General features: G+C 38.3%; 1 protein-coding gene across 1 annotated transcript in view; it reads left to right on the forward strand.

The window, feature by feature from the left end:
• Positions 1–5824, forward strand: part of CLNK (cytokine dependent hematopoietic cell linker) — a gene marked incomplete at its 5' end in the record, with an annotated part of 100897 nt that extends 95073 nt beyond the window's left edge. Inside the window, one exon of the mRNA XM_060147054.1 lies at positions 5678–5824. Within this exon, the coding sequence (XP_060003037.1) occupies positions 5678–5824 (147 nt within the window). The remainder of the gene's footprint in view (positions 1–5677) is intronic.
• Positions 5825–17232: the final 11408 nt, after the last annotated feature.

The following is a 17232-nucleotide window of genomic DNA, read 5'->3' on the forward strand; positions in this document are numbered from 1 at the left end:
TGATAACTTCCTAATAGTGTTGAATCAGATTGCCAGCCAGTTCCCTGCAGGCCTCAGCCGGTTGTCATAATGACAGCCCCTGGATTAGACCACCAGCTTTCAGGTGAGCTGCTCTAATTATTGTCACCAAGGACCCCTTAAGAATTCAAATGCCTATGTATAATTGAATCACTTTGCTGTACACCTGGAACATTGTAAATCAGCTATACTTCAATTAAAAAATAAAAATTAAAAAAATAAAATAGACATCATTTTCCTAGATTTTTATATTTGTAGTATTTTTAGGCCAAAAATATTGTAATATTTTGAGATTTTTTCTCAATCTAAATAAATTTTCATTTATATAACCTAAAAAAAAGGAAATAAAAAGAATTCAAATGTCTATTTTAACACTTTTTGTGTTATTATGGAATTTTCTCCTCTCATGCAACCCCCAAGCAAGAGCCTCCTTTTCATATGTTTATTTAACACTTACATACGTTTATTATGCACAGGCACTATTCTGTGCAGTTAACAATTATTCATTAACTTGATCGGTTTAATCCCATAGCAACCCTGTGGGGTAGGTGCTGTTGATACATTTAACAGATGGTGAAATTGAGGCACAGAAATGTGAAGTAACTGGCCCACAGCCACAGCTAGTACATGCCAAAGCTGGGGTTTAATATAGTCTGCAAAAATATTGACTTTCTCACATAGTCTCAGATAGCATCATAGCAAATGCAAATGATCCCCAGCCCATTTGAAAACAGCCCAGAATTTCAGTTGAAAAAAAAGCTAAGATTTCCATGGAGCTTACCGTGTGCCAGGCCCTGGGTGAAAAATCACAATTTACAGGTAGTTCTTCCTGCCTCTCTTCTGAACAAGCCGTGCCCTGGTGTAAGAGGGGGATGATCTAGATTGTTCTCAGCTCCTGCACACCTTTCACAGTTCGAGCCCTTTGCCTTGCTGAGGAAGAATCTCCCACCTCTAAGAAAAGATAAAGAATTTGCTACAGCAAGGCTCTGCTAAATGCAAGCCAGGTACTAGCTACTTCATCTGGTGTTTGAATAAAGAAGTTGCATCTTAGTCCAACTCTGCAGGAGAAACGTAATGAGGCACAGGGTTTTCAAGGATAATTTTGATTTCCTGTGGCTTTTTGATTGTCTTTCAAACTTTAGACTTTATCCCCACATACAATGCAGTGACACCTATTCCAAGGGAGGTATTCTGAGTGTAAGATGAGATGCTGTAAAGAGAGTGCCAGATACATAGAGGCAGGTGCTAAGTATCGTTTCTCTCTTAAATGATACCCTAAAGCCCTTTCACTGGGTCTGTGTGTCCCGGACACAGATGAAAAGCTCACATGGAGCCATGAGAATTGCAGGAGAAACCTGGACGGGTCCCCTGGGAAGGCACAGCTTGTCGACACCTGTCACAAGCACAGAAGGCCAGCAAATCCACACATGCCTGCAAAGAATGAGACTGGGAAGGTCCATTTTGCTGTATATTATAAATTTGGGTCATTCTGCTAGCCATGTGGCTAGAAACTCGTGTCTGAACTTAGATTCAGGGAGCACCCAGTATATTCGTTTTCTGAGATTGCTGTAACAAAATGCCACAAATTGGTAGCTTAAAACAATAAATATGTATTCTTTTGAAGTTCTGGAGTCTAGAAATCTGAAATCAAGGTATTGACAGGCCACCCTTCTTCTGGAGTCTCTGGGGGAAGATCCTTCCGGCCTCTTCCAGCTTCTGGTGGCTGTCAGCAAACTGTGGCTTTCTTGGCTTGTGGCCATATCACTCTGATCTCTGCCTCTGAGGTCACACGCCTTCTCCTCTTCTCCATGTGAATCTCCCTCTGTTTCTATCTTACGAGGATTCAGGATTCAGGATATCTGCTTTTAGAGATAACCTAGGATCAGCCCCTCTCTCAAGAGCTTCCTCCCAAGATACTTAATGTAATCCTAACTTTGCCATGTAAAGTAATATTCACTCTTTTGCTTAGAAGGTCATATTCACAGCTTCCAGGAATTAGGACATGGGATATCTTTTGGAGGCCACCTTTCAGCCCGGGTCTCTCATTTGTTCAGTTTTGGGGCCAAGCCTTAATTTTATGCCTACATTATGCTAGATTCAATGCTTCATTCTGAGGACACAGAGCAGAGCAAGGCAGAGTCCCTGCCATCCAGGGGATACTCTGTTAATCTCTGCCCATCTATGCACGCACATATTTATCACCTGGTAGAACACTGGCGGCTCTGGACCAGCCAGCAGGGCACCTGCTTGTGAATAACCTGCAGAGCTTTACCTGCTGCCAAGTTTTAGAAATCACATTTGTCAACATTTCTGTGGAGTCTAGTAGAAGCGAGCAATTTTAATCGGACTGTTCCTTGTCCTGCAAATGTTTGTGATAAGTTGCTAAAAAATTATGATAGACGTTTAGTTGATAAATTCAAGTTCAAAGACTAGGAAGCAGAGACAATTAACCAATGAGTTTATTTCTCACTTCCCTAGTCTGCTTCTCTCTCCTCCTTCTGTCTTTGCACCTCTCTATCTTCCTCTTTTCCTCTTTTCTTCTTTCACTCCCATGTGTGTATCCAAGCAGATTGATTAAGCTTTCTGGCAGTGAAACATTGCCTATCATTGGTATTTAGGGCAATCACAAAAGGTTTAAACAAATTTTAAGATCTAATATTAGGATGGTATTTGCTGTCCTCCTGAAAAAAGGAATTTAATATAAAAGTAAGAGCTTAATTATAATCTTTTTAAAAATAATCTTTAGGGTAATATACCAGTTGTTAGCCTATCACTAGAAGTCAGTAATAAGAAATGACAGAATAACTTATTTATTCCTTCCTTGCTTGCTTCCTACTACTTGTTAAAATTACACTTTCATATAAAATATCATCCCTGCAGTAACTGTAAATAATTAGTATTGAGTTCACTATTTTGGGACCATCCTAAAGAAAACAGGACTGAGATTATAAAGCAAGATTAATCTTTTTCCCTCTAAAGATTAATCCCAGAATAGAGAATTTCCTTTGTGCCATGTGGGTTACCCAATTCTGTAGAAGAGTTCTGCATGGAAAATCTCTTTTCATAAATTATTTTTTGTTTCAAGTATGAAGAAAGAGAAAGAAAATTCTGTCCTTAATTTATGACTAGAAATGAAATACAAAAATGTCCTTCCTTTCTTCCTAAAGGCTTACAATGAGAGTCTATAAACTTCTACAGTGATTTCATGGCTCTTTCATCATGTTCTTGGCAAACTTGGAAGGGAGGAGGTCATAGCAATGACTGACATTTACTGAGCAGTCACTGCAGAAAGAGCTCCCTTCTAAATGCTGTGTATGTCAACTCAATGAACCCTCACAATGACCCTCAGAGGTAGGTCCTAATATTACCATCACTGTTCCTAGACAGAGAAACTGAGACAGAGAGTGTAAGAAACTTGCCCAAGGACACACCGCTAGTGGGTGGGAAAGCCTTGCTTGGAACTCAGGCATTTGGGCTCCACAGCCCTCCACTTACAACTACTGTAGCAGAACAATTACTGTCCCTGCTGGACAACCACCTTACCTTAGCATCAGGTAGAGACTAGTATTGATTGTGTACTTACTAGGGGTGGTCAAATAGGTTATCTCATTGAAAACTCTGCCACAGATCCAGTATCGGGCTCAGAGGGGCAAGTTACTTACAGATTTAATCAGAACTCTTTTCAGATGAAAAGACAAACCAACTCAATGAGCTTAAGGGTGTGGGCGGAGGTTTGTTGACTCAGTTCCCAAGAAGAACAGGAATGGAATGGATGCAGGGACTGGTCAATATCAGGAAGGCCCCGGGAGGACTGTGTGAGGTTCTCAAGCCCCAGGTTGATTATTTTCCACAGCAAATTAACCCTAAATGAAATGATCTATCTGGATAGGGAAATACTTTCTGTCTGCCCCCGCCTGAATGCAATGCATGAATCCCCATGAGGACACGGACCTTGACAATCTCATTCCCTCTTGAGTATCCCTCAGGCTTGCAAATGTTTCTGTGCTGGGCAGAGGGAGGATGTACAAAACTAAAGAGAATCAAAGTCGTCCCCAATGCAGCTCCCTCCTTCAGGCTGCATCATCTGGACACTGCTCTGTTGGAACAGTGGGTTCACAAGCCACAAGCAAAGCTGCATCAGGAAAGAAACTGATACACGTCCAGAAAAACCAGATTGCATTCCTGGTCCTGCCCTCTGGCTGTGTAACAAGTGAAGCAAGCCAGTCTTCACTCTGAGCTGCAGTTCCCTTGGCTCTTCAGGGAAGGTCCGCTCTTCCCTCCCTGTTCACTTCACAGTGTTGCCCTAAGTTACAAAAGGCAGGTCGTGCAAGCTCTTTCTTCCTGATCATCTCCAAATAGCCCCTTTCAAGAACTCAGCCAAACTCATCAGAATTCCTATCTGTGCCCACGTGTTCTCAACACCTGCACACTCGTCTTCCTCTGCTCTTAGGATCTTTAAACCCACTTTGTCCACTTGGCTCACCCAGAATGTGTAGCCCATTTCAAGTCTGTATCTTCCACAAAGCACTTCCTGATTCCCCTACACTTGAAATCATCTTACTTTCCATTAAATCACCCCAGCACTTTATCTGTACATCTCTAGAAACATAAAAGTGTAATGATTCACTGTCACCTCATTATTTCACAAGAAGCCCAGGGAAGGAACCTAAGTTGGCCAAGAACTACCAGGAGCCCTGTGGTCATCAGTATCCTTTCCTTTTTTTTTTTATTAATTTATTTTATTTTTGGCTGTGTTGGGTCTTCGTTTCTGCATGCCGGCTTTCTCTAGTTGGGGTGAGCGGGGCCTCCTCTTCGCTGCTGTGTGAGGGCTTCTCACTGCGGGGGCTCCTCTTGTTGCGGAGCAGAGGCTCTAGGCGTGCAGGCTTCAGTAGTTGTGGCTCACGGGCTCTAGAGTGCAGGCTCAGTAGTTGTGGCACACAGGCTCTAGGGCACAGGCTCAGTAGTTGTGGCTTGCGGGCTCTAGAGTGCAGGCTCAGTAGTTGTGGCGCACGGGCCTAGTTGCTCCGTGGCATGTGGGATCTTCCCGGACCAGGGCTCAAACCCGTGTCCTCTGCATTGGCAGGCAGATTCTTAACCACTGCACCACAGGGAAGCCCATCAGTGTTCTTTCTGATTAGTCTAGAATGCTTTAGAACAAGAGGGGTGTACAGGAGAGAGATTTCACCGCAGACCTTTCCCATTAATTTACGAAGTGAAGGTCAAGCCCTGATCTTCTAGATTTTAGTATGTCACAGTTGGGGACAAGGTAAGGGAGGCACCAGGGATTCTCTGTGGCTGACTGCTGTGTAATTAACCCATCCGAACTGCTTACGGTAGGAACATGTAACCACAGAGTGGAGCTAGTCCAGTGTAACCTGATTCTGATGAACATTCCGTGGGTGGGAAGTTTTGAGAGCTGCAGAGGGCTCACTTTTGGTCACCTTCGTTACCTTAGTCTTATCACTGATCCTTCAAGGGCTTCTTTGTCACATCCATTAAAAAAAAAACATAAAAACATTTTCTGTTACCCCTTTACAATCTAAAAAACATTAAATGAGTTAACCTCTTCCCTAAATAAAACGAAGCATGTTAGGCTGTACTTTAATCGACAGACACAAAGGTACCTAAATTTTCATTAACTTTCTCTTCTGTGTTTCAGAAGTTTGACTCAGTGGAAGACATCATCGAACACTACAAGTATTTTCCTATTATACTCATTGACGGGAAGGATAAAACTGGGATCCACAGGGAACAGTGTTACCTGACTCAGCCCCTCCCTCTCAACAGACACGTCTCATTTATGTAGCCTGGTCTTTGTTTCATCTTCAGTTCAGTGGATCCAATGCCTCTATCATTTTTTTCCTTTATTTCAAAAGATTGTTTTCTGTGGTTTCAAGGGATTACTTCTCTGATTCTGTAGAAAAGAAAAACATTCTATCATGGAAATTGGAAAATCAATTGTGGTTTTGAAAGCTCTAATTGCAGAAGAAATATTTATAAGATGAAAAAATAAAAACTGGCTTTTAAAAAATATCTTCTAAAGAAAAAAACAAAAACACGGTCCTTATGCTCATGTTACAGATGAGCAGCAAAGGTTACAGGAAGCTATTGCTTCAATGTTTGCAGCTGGCAACTGACAAGTCTAGGTAAGAGTCCCAAATCTGTGATTTTTATAGGACTCGGTGCTGCCTTTCTTTATTTCAAAATTGTTTGGACTTGTGCATTTACAATGTTTTCATGATTCCTTATGCTAAAGATGTTGGTGAATGTTAGCTCTATTTTATTTGTAATTCTGGAATTTCAATTTTAATGAAGGGTGTGGTATGGAAAAACAAATCACTTGTGAACACCACTTGAAAGATAGAAATCAGAAATATTTTTAGTATGGTGTGAAATGGCCATAGGACCATCTCCAGCCTACTCTGTTTAGAGTAGCTTTAAGCCCAGTGGAATTAGCAAATTCACAGAAAGGGAGGAAGCTTAAGTCTGAGTGAAAGTATAAATTTTTAATTCCATTTGTGGACTTCCATTCAAAGGAAAAGAACTGTCCTCGAATTAGTGCTAGTGTCTTGCAGGAACTTGACACATGTCATGATGTTGTCCCCACTCAAAGCTAAGAGGATTACATTTTCTTCCTGTTTCACAACACAGATGAGGAAACAGGCTCAAAGACGTCATTGATCTTACTCAATATAAGAAGAGATCCCAGATTTTTATCCATGTGCCTAGTTTCATCCAAGCATATCTTCCCCTGTACATTCTCTGCCCTAGGGAATTTTATAATCAAGTTGAAAAGTTAAATTTAAAAGAGACAGAGAGAAACAATTTGAAAATGCCGATTTACCCACGTTAAAATATATAAATAAACAAACTCTTGTAGTGGTGTAAAGTTTAAAAACAAAAAAGTGCTGATTGAAATTAATAGTACACAATGATTTCAAATGTTTCCAAAGCCTACATGTGAAATATATGGAGTATTTATGTAATTGTAGCTTTAATGCAGAAGTAAAGCCAGAAAGAATGAGAAGGCAAGAGATATCAATGAAAACAATACAAATGAAGCCCAGGACCAGCATAGAAACAGACTCTGCAGAGAGGACACAGGCTTGAGGGCAGAAAGAATATGACCCTCACCCTAAAAAGTTATTGAAAGATTACAGATGACTCTGCTGCACTTCTCACCGGGGCCATGCCATTCAATGCTGTGTTCGCAAGAAATGTTTCAGAGTTTCCTCAGGCACTGTTGTTGTTAAAGTCCATGAACATCAGGTGGTGGTTAGCACTGTATGAGGCTTACATTTTAAAAAATGCTTTATCACCTATTATTCATAAGTGCATGAGATGATGATAAAGGAAAAAGAAGTAGAGCCATCTTAAAATGCTCACAATGCTTATACATATGAAAATCTCTGGAAAGAAATATAACATTCATAATAGTGACAATTTGGGGGGGCCACGTTAGTTGAGTCTTCTGGAACTCAGATGCCAAGACAAGAGTTACAAGTGCTAATATTTATTGGAGGCAATGCCTAAGAAAGATCAAGGGAAGATGGAATAGGAATAGACAGGAGAGACACCTGTGAGAGGAACAGGGAAGGAGAGAGGAATGGGCAGGAAAAGAATCAGACTGAGATGCAGCTCTGGGAGAGGCTTGGCTAGCCCATTGGTGAGATCCAGAGCAAAGACTGCCCACAGAGGAGAGTGCCCCGTGTTGTGCAGAAATGGCCAGGTCTTAGTCACCATTATGCCAAGTCATTGCCAGAGGCTGCCCAGGAAAACATGACCTTCACATGCTCTGGGAGACCCAGAAGGTGCTATTAGCTGCAGGCCGACAAAAAACTTTTTGATCAGCATGTTCTTATTTCAAGAGAGATTCAAGGGGCCCACCTCCATGTCTGCCACAGTGACATTCTAATTTTCAGTGTTGATTGTAATAAGGACATTTTGCTTGTAATTGATTACTAAAGAATAAGAATATATAAATGTCAATTGTACTTGATTTTTACAACAATTCTGTAAAGAAGGCAGGGCAGGTATTCATAACCCATTTTATAATTGAGGAAACTATGTCTCCTTGGCCAAAATCTTAGAGTGACATACTTGTGGCTGGAACCAAGGTCTTCATACACAATTTTTCTGTTTAGTGTCTAGATGGTCATTGAATCTGTAATTGCAAGTCCAGTGATTTGGGCTTGGCATGCCTAAATTCCAAAGAGTTTTAATCCCTTTTCAACCATTATTTCATTTTCAGTTGTAAAGTGTTGCTTGCCTAGGCTCAATATAGTAGTGGAATTTTACCTTTATCTGATTATAGCATCTATTCATTCAAGATATTACATTTGACTAAATAACTTCCATTCTGGATCAGTTTATATCTTCCTCATATTTAATAATATCTTCTCATAAGCACTTGTTTGTGTACTGCATAGGTATTCATTACTATGCATTCTTGTAGATATTAGAATAATAGCAGTGAATTAAGTGGGAGAAACAGACAACAAATAAGTATACAATGAATAAGACAATCTTAAGTTGGTTTCCCATTACTTTGTTGTATTTCTTTAACACTTATCACTAAGTGCTTGTGAGCAGGGCCAATATTAGATATTTTGATGAAGCTCATTGAATTGGCTTTAAAAAGTTTTGAACCAGAAAATTTTTAATTTTCCCAAAGCTACTTGGAAAACTGCCTCTCTTGGGGGTATGTGTGTGTGAATAACCATGTCATAGCTGAAATCAATTAAATCTTCTCTTCAAATTATTATAGAGGAATCAAATTTTACCCCATTGTCAAATTTAGTTCATTGCTCTGTGTGTGTGTGTGTGTGTGTGTGTACACATACACGCATTTTTTTACAAGATAGTCTATGCAGTATATGATTAGCACTATATTTCTGTATCTACTTTTTTATCCTGAATATTTGTTCTAGCTAAGCACATTTCCTTTCTTTTTTTGCACATTATGGCTCTAACTTAAATTAAAGCAAATAAGTAATTAAATGTCATAATATATCTGAAACTGAGTATTAAAATAAATTTAAAATACAGTTTAATTTTGTTTGAGTCATTCTCTATTACCTCTAAAGCCCTTTTGAAATCAAATTTTGGGTTTTTTATGACAAAGTTTCTTGAACAATTTTTGACCTACAAGCATATGCTGGATTTGGGAGATAAAGGCCAAAAAGACCTAATCCCTGTGCTAGAGAGCTAAGAGCCTAGCAGGCAAGATACACATATAATTAAAATCATGCAGTGCAGAATAATAGATTTGGTAATTCTCTCCCTCGTACCACCATGCATTGGTAGGCCTGGATGTGTGGGGGAGGGTGTAATCAGGGAAAACTGCCCAGGGGATGTGTCTAAGTAGAGAGCTAAAGGATGGCCCTAGACTACAAACTTTAGAATTACAAAAACCTTGTCAGTCTGTTTTTGAGCACTCTTATCTTTAGGGCACTATTCTAGGTCATTCTTATACTACTGAAGCAGTGACTACCTGTTGAATGGGTAAGTGAACACAATAGAAATAGAGGTAGCTTCCCTGGGGAAAGAACAGATGACTTATTAAGTGGCTCTGGGGAAATGTCAACTATTAGTTGGAACCCTGTAGTGTAGGTACCTGACAATTAGCTTTTTTGATTATAATGTAAGTGCCTGACATTAAGCTTTTGACTGCTGAGGCATCCATTTCAAAGACATCCACCTTGGAAAGAACACATTGCCATATACACAACTAGATAAAGAGCCAGGCTGCCCCACGCATGAGTCTTCCTCATTGGAAAGCTCTGGTGGACCTAGATAACTGACTGACCCACTGCTTGCTTTTCCCTTCCTGTGCTTTAATTCCTGCTCTTCTGTTTTAATTTCACCAATAAAGAGTGAACCCTCAAAACCCCAACACCCCACCATCAACCCCAATAAAGGCAGAGAGAGCACCAGTGAAACAGGAGGGAAGGGGGCAGGGCACAACCTTTAAAAGAATGATATAGCCATAGTACATGACAAAGACTGGTTAGAACCAACTGGGTCCAAGATGGCAGAAGATTCAACTTCCAGTGGACCTAGAGCCTCATTATACTCTTATTGTAATACATTAGCTTGCTAAATGACATACCCACCAGTGCCATGACAGTTCTGACTGAGGCCAACCATAAAAGGTCAAAAAGTGTGTGGTGGCCCAATTCCTGGAAATCCCCGCCTCTTTCCCAAAATAGTTGGAATAATTCCATTCATTAGCCTATGAAATTACCCACCCCATAAAAATTAACCATGCCATCTTTCAAGGCCTCTTGACTCTTGCCTTCCAAGATGGCCCACACTCTGTCTGTGGAGTGTGTTTCTCTCTAAATAAATCTGATTCTTACCTATCACTTCATCTCCGAATTCCTTCGCTACAAAGAAAGAAACTTAAATTCACCAGCAACACCAGGCTCACACATTCATATTCTCTCTCTCTCTCTCTCCCACCTCTCCCCTGCCCCCTGAACATTGCTAAGTGGTGCAGGACATGGCTTGTACCCTCCAGGACATGTGAGTAATAAACCTTGTTTCTTCTAAGTTCCCTGATAGTAGTTGCTGAGGTGTGTCTTGCAATCATAAGAACCAAAAGGGCTGGTCCAGCCTCAGCATTGGCTTCAGTTGGGGAAATGTCTGTGAGGCTTGCCACAAGTAGCCCAGAGGAGTGCCCTCTGCCATTTCTAGAAAATAGCATCAGTATGGATAGGCTGAGACCAACCCAAAACAAACATAAATCAATGCAGCACTTTGAAAAGCAATTTCACAGTATTCAGTAAAATATAAAATATGTACCCACTGCAATAAGACTTCCAGTTAAAACATGGCTATATATGAACTTATCTTTCATCGCTCTGGAAACACCACTTTAATGACAATAAATAAATTGAAAAGGCAAGAACATAGGATAAAAAGAATAGAAAAAAATATGACAGATGAAGAAAGACATCAACAAAATTTCAGATGAGAGAAATTAAATGGACAATGCATAGTAACTGAGTTAACAAAACTTTAAAAAGCTAAAATGTAAGCCTGCTAGGAGGCAATTCAACAAGAAACAAACTGGTTTCTGTCAACTGAAAAAAATGCACAACCTATTCGGCAGACATTCTTAGGACTTCGAGCCCGGGAGACAGCCTCTCAGATAATGCTGAGAATACTGTTCTGAGGAGGAAGGGGGGATGCCAGGATATACAGAAGTTTCTGTAACAACACCAGGTAATCTGAGCAAAGGATTACTGTTAATAAAAGAAAACCAGACGTCTCAAATTAAGGAAGTTAGCGCTTTTCTGTGTATGGGAAGATACAAGGAGTCCAGGCTCACTAAAACCATCCCTTTGATATGCACCTCAGCTGTCTGGGGCCAGTATCCTGTGTTTTCTCATTCTGAGTCTCCTCAGGGTACATTGCGGGGAGAGGCGTGTGGGTGGGGTGGGGTGCTGCAGCACTTGACTGCCAAATGGCAGGCATTCTTGGTTTCCATCCTGAACTCCCTCAGGGTTCACTGTTGGGGATGGCTGCAATTGCTGATGACTGCAGCATCCTTTGTTTATTGATGTGGTAGGTAGTGTTCTTAGTCCACATTTCCATTACAAAAATTTGGAAAGGCTCAGAAATTGAAGTCACTAGTAACACTTAAATGCTGGTAAAGGGACTTGGGTGAAAAGGAGATTCACTGATGGTCATTATAAGTTTTAATCAACACCCCTCCCCTAGAAACCAGAGGCTTCCTCAGCCAGGCTACTATTCCTCACTCACCCTGGTGTCCATCCAGAGAATACATCTACAGAAAATGTTCAGAAAATATTTAAATACAAAAAATACATGCAAGATACTACTGAAAATGGTAAGCGTGTGCTGTGCTGAAAAATAGGGTTTAAGTGAAAGTGTCATTCCAAAGTTTTAGAACTCCAACCTGTTTGAAATACTTTGTTCCCAGGAGAAGGAGAATCATAACCCTAAACCAAGAGAACAGATTAATTCTGCCACAAATACTAGCATGTGCTTGTCCCCAACAAAACAGCCTGATCCCCACTCTATCATGCTACAGTGAAGTCCCACCCATAAACATACATGTTCCAACTAGCATTTTTGTACCTCACTCTTAAGTCAAGACCTTGGAGAAGATATGAAAGACATTAAACAAAACCTACAAACTGGAAAAAAATTACAGAGAAAGATAAAATGTGGGATGCTGAAGAAAACTAAAAGAGAAATACAGTTGATATGAGCAGAGAGATAAGACATTGAGTCCACAAAACATGAATAGAATGTTATTTAAATAAAAATATGCAGAAGTAAAAATTGAGAGTACTAAAAGAAAAAAACAGAAAAAATCCCAGTGATAGTTGGAAATCTTAATATACATTTCTCAGAAACTCAGTAAAGTAAGCAAGCAAAAATGAATAAAACTATAGAAAAATTTAACAACACCAAAAGCCAACTAGACCTAACTGTCATTTACAGAGTAGTTCACAAAACACATATAGAATACACATTTTTTTTTTTCTAGTTCACATAGAACTTTCTCACCAAGAAAGATCATCTTCTGGGACCTAAAATGAGTTTAATAATCTTTAAAGGACTAGAAAAAAAAAAAAAGAAAGAAAGAAAGAAAAGAAAAAGAGTTAAATTAGAAATAAATAACACTAGTATATCTGGAAAAATCTCCAAATATTTGGAAATTAAGCAACACATTTCTAACCTACCCATGGTCAAAGAAGAAAACACAACAAAAATCCAGAAATATTTCAAAATGAATGGTAATGAAACACAATATGCCAAAATTTGAGGAATATAACCACCCTTTAAATATAATGATTTAATATAAGCATTCATAGCTTAAAAGACTTAAATGTTTATATTAGAAGAAAAAGGTAGATAATCAAGCATCTAATTTTCACTTTAAGCTATAAAGAAAGTATAAATTAAGCCCAAAGTAAGTAGGAAGAAGGAAATAATAAAGATAAGAACAGAAGTCAAGAAAACAAAAACACAAACAGAAAAACAACAAAGCCAAAACCTGGCTTTCTTTAAAGTTTAAGAAAATTAATAAATAACTGGCTAAAATAATTTTTAAAAAGGTAAAACAAAACACAAATTACAAACATAAGAAATAAAAGAAGAGACAACACAACAGATCCTACAGACATTGAAAGGCTATTAAAGAAATAGCAGAAACACCTTTATTCCAGTGAAATTGAAAAATTAACTCCACAGATACAAGACTAATACAAAAAGAAATTTAAATCTGAACAGCACTTCATCTTTAAAGGAAATTAGAAACTTTCCCAGACAAAAAAACCTCTGGACTATGGTAGATTCTATCAAAAATTTTTAAAAGTAATAATATCAAACTTATGAACTTTTTCAGAAAATAGAGAAAGAAGAAATACTTCCCAACTATTTTTATAAGGCATAAACCCAATCATAAATAAATGAACAAATAAGCAAATAAGCCTGACTCCGATAATATAAAGAAAAAAAATTACATATTAACATGTCTCACAAGCATAGATACAAAACTCCTTAGCAGAATATTAGCAAATCAGTGGGGAGAAACTTGTTGACCTAAGTAATTTTAGAACTGCATGGAGACTATAATTAAAGACAAGAAGGTGCTTCCCTGGTGGCGCAGTGGTTGAGAGTCCACCTGCCAATGCAGGGGAACAGGTTCATGCCCCGGTCTGGGAAGATCCCACATGCCGCAGAGCGGCTAGGTCCGTGAGCCATGGCCACTGAGCCTGCGCATCTGGAGCCTGTGCTCCACAATGAGAGAGGCCACAACAGTGAGAGGCCCGCATACCACAAAAAAAAAAGAAAAAAAAAAGAACAAAGTTGGAGGACCCACACTTCCTGATTTCAAAGCATACTACAAAGCAATAGTAATTAAGACAGTGTGGTACTGGCATAAAGACAGACATATAGACCAATGGAACAGAATTGAGAGCCCACCAATAAAGCCTTGCATAGATAACCAAATGATCTTTGACAAGAGAACCAAGACTATATACTGGGGAAAGGACAGTTCTTTCAACAAATTGTGTTTGGAATATTGGATATTCACATGCAAAAAAAGAAATTGGATCCTCACCTTAGACCACATACAAAAATTAACTCAAAATAGATTATAGAACTAAACGTAAGATCTAAAGCTATAAAATTCCTTGAAGAAAATATAGGAGAAAATCTTCAGGACACTGGATTTGGCAATGAATTTTAGATATGACACAATAAGCAGCAAGAAAAGCAAAAATAGACAAATATGACTATATCAAACTTAAAAATTTCTGTGCAGCAAAGGAAAGACTCAACAGAGTGAAAGGGCAACCTGCAGAATGGGAAAAAGTATTTGCAAATCATGTGTACCTGATAAGGAGTAAATATCCAGATTATACTAAAACTCCTACAACTCAACCATAATAACAAACAAATAACCTGATTTAAAAATGGGTATAGGACTAGAATAGACATTTCTTCAAAGTATATATACAAATGGTCAACAAGCATATGAAAACATCACTAATCATCAACATCACTAATCATCAGGGAGATGCAAATCAAAATCTCACACCCATTAGTATGCTCACTATCTAAAAAATAGAAATAACAAGTGTGGGTGAGGATGTGAAGAAATTGGAACCCTGTGCACTGTTTGTGGGAATGTGAAAAGGTTTGGCTGGTATGGAAAACAGTATGGAGGTTGCTCCAAAGATTAAAAATAGAATTACCGTATGATCCAGCAATCCCATTTCTTGGTATAGATACAAAATAATTGAAAACAGGATCTTGAAGAGATATTTACACATCCATATTGATTGCAGCATTATTTACAATAGTCAAGAGGTGGAAGCAACCTAAATGTCAATCAATGAATGAATAAAGAAAGAAAATTTGGTATATCCATACAATGGAATATCATTCAGCTTTAAAAAGGAATGAAATTCTATCATACTATATGACATGGATGAACCTTGACAACTTATGCTAAGTGAAATAAGCCAGTCATAAAAACACAAATAATGCATGATTCCACTTGTATGAGGTATCTAAAGTAGTCAAACTTGTAGAAACAGAAAGTAGAATGTGGTTACCAGGAGCTGAGAGGAAGGAGGAAATGGGGAGCTATTGTTTAGTGAGTACAGAGTTTCAATTTTTCAAGATGAAAAACTTCTAGAGATCTGTTGCACAAAAATGTGCAAATAGTTAACATCATTGTGTTATATACTAAAAAGTGGTTAAGATGGTAAATTGTACGTTATGTGTATTGACAAAATGTGTGTGTATATACATATACATGTGTGTATATGTGTGTGTGTGTGTGTTTGTGTGTGTGTGTGTGTATAAAATGGTGAGTATCTCACAACGAAATAGGGTTTACCCTAGGAGTGTAATGTTGAGATAACATTTGAAAATCAATGTAATTTTCCACATTAACAAATTAAATGAGAAAATTATTTGATCATATGAACAATTGCAGAAAAAGCATTTGAAAATAATTCATAATAAAACTATTGACAAGCTAGAAATAGAAAATTTACTCAGTTTGATTAAAGGGATCTACCAAAGAAAACCCTTCAGCTAACATGATACTTAATCATGAGATATAGAACACTGAAAAGGAAAGGAATAAGTGGCATCTTTAATCCATTCTTCCCTGTTACCTGGGAGAAGCCCCTGGAAAAGACAGAAGACAGGTGACCTAATTCAATTTCCTTGTAAACATAAAATAACAAAACTCCTGACAAAGAATCTAATGGTATTTGCTGACAGGGAAATCCTTACCTATAGAATACATTTTGAAGGATGGATAGTAGTTTACTACTAGGTTGTAGTAAACAGCCTAGAGCCTATGGATTTATGGAACATTGCTCTCTGGAAAATGTCATATAACTATCTGAGTATAAAATAGAGATGTTTCTCACAGCAATATCTTTTTGGATCCTCCTCCTAGAGTAATGAAAATAAAAACCAAAATAAACAAATGGAGCCTAATTTAACCTAAAAGCTTTTGCACAGCAAAGGAAACCATAAACAAAATGAAAAACAACACAATGGGGGAAAATATTTGCACATATTTCATGACTTAAATGGCTCACTGATGTGTAAGTAATGTGAACGGCACTCATTACTTTAAAAAGCGCAAGAGAAAATCTAATGTGGCAAAAAGTACCTAGAGGGCTTCCCTGGTGGTGCAGTGGTTGAGAGTTCACCGGCCGATGCAGGGGACGTGGATTCATGACCCAGTACGGGAAGATTCCACATGCTGCAGAGCAGCTGGGCCCGTGAGCCATGGCCACTGAGCCTGTGCGTCTGGAGCCTGTGCTCCACAATGGGAGAGGCCACAACAGTGAGAGGCCCGCGTACCACAAAAAAAAAAAAGTACCTAGAAATTTCTGTCAATGTTTCTGAATCTGTGCTTGCTTCATTCATGTAATTTGACTACTTGTAGCCTTTAAATTATTAGTAAAGTTTAATACTGTTTAACATTTCTGATTTGGTGTGTCTGCTTTGATAATCTGATGTTTGTGTTACCTCAAATATGTTCACACTAAAATCAGAAACAGGCAAAGATGTGTGCTTTCACCACTTCTATTCATCATTGTACTAGTGGTTCTAGCTAGCGCAATAAGACAAGAAAAAGTAACAAATATAAGGCATAAAGATAAGAAAGGAGGAGGTAGATCTGTCTTTATTCAGAGATGACATGCTTCTATATGTTAAATAACCCTAAAAGATCTATAATACAAACTATTAGAATAATAAATTTAGCAATGCCAAAAGATAGAAGGTCAATATACCAAAAGTAATTGTATATCTATATCTTAGAAACTATTGATCGGAAAATAATGTTCAATTCCATTTTGAATAACATTAATATATTTAGGAATAAACTAAATAAAAAATATATAGTATCTCTCCACTAAAAACTGAAATAATTGCTGAGAGAAATTAAAGAAGACTTAAATAAATGGAGAGAGGTGCCATATTCATGAATTAGAAGACTCTATACTGTTAAAATGTCACTTCTCCCTATATTTATCTAAAAATCCTAGCAGACTCCTATAGAAATTGAAAAGGTGATTCTAAAATTCATATGAAATTGCAAAGAATTAAATCTAGCTAAAATAATCTTGAAAACGAGGAACAAAGCTGAAGGACTTACACTACTTGATTTCAAGGCATTGTATTAAAGCTACAGTA

Source organism: Lagenorhynchus albirostris, chromosome 4, assembly GCF_949774975.1.
Source record: "Lagenorhynchus albirostris chromosome 4, mLagAlb1.1, whole genome shotgun sequence".
Taxonomy (NCBI): Eukaryota; Metazoa; Chordata; class Mammalia; order Artiodactyla; family Delphinidae; genus Lagenorhynchus; species Lagenorhynchus albirostris.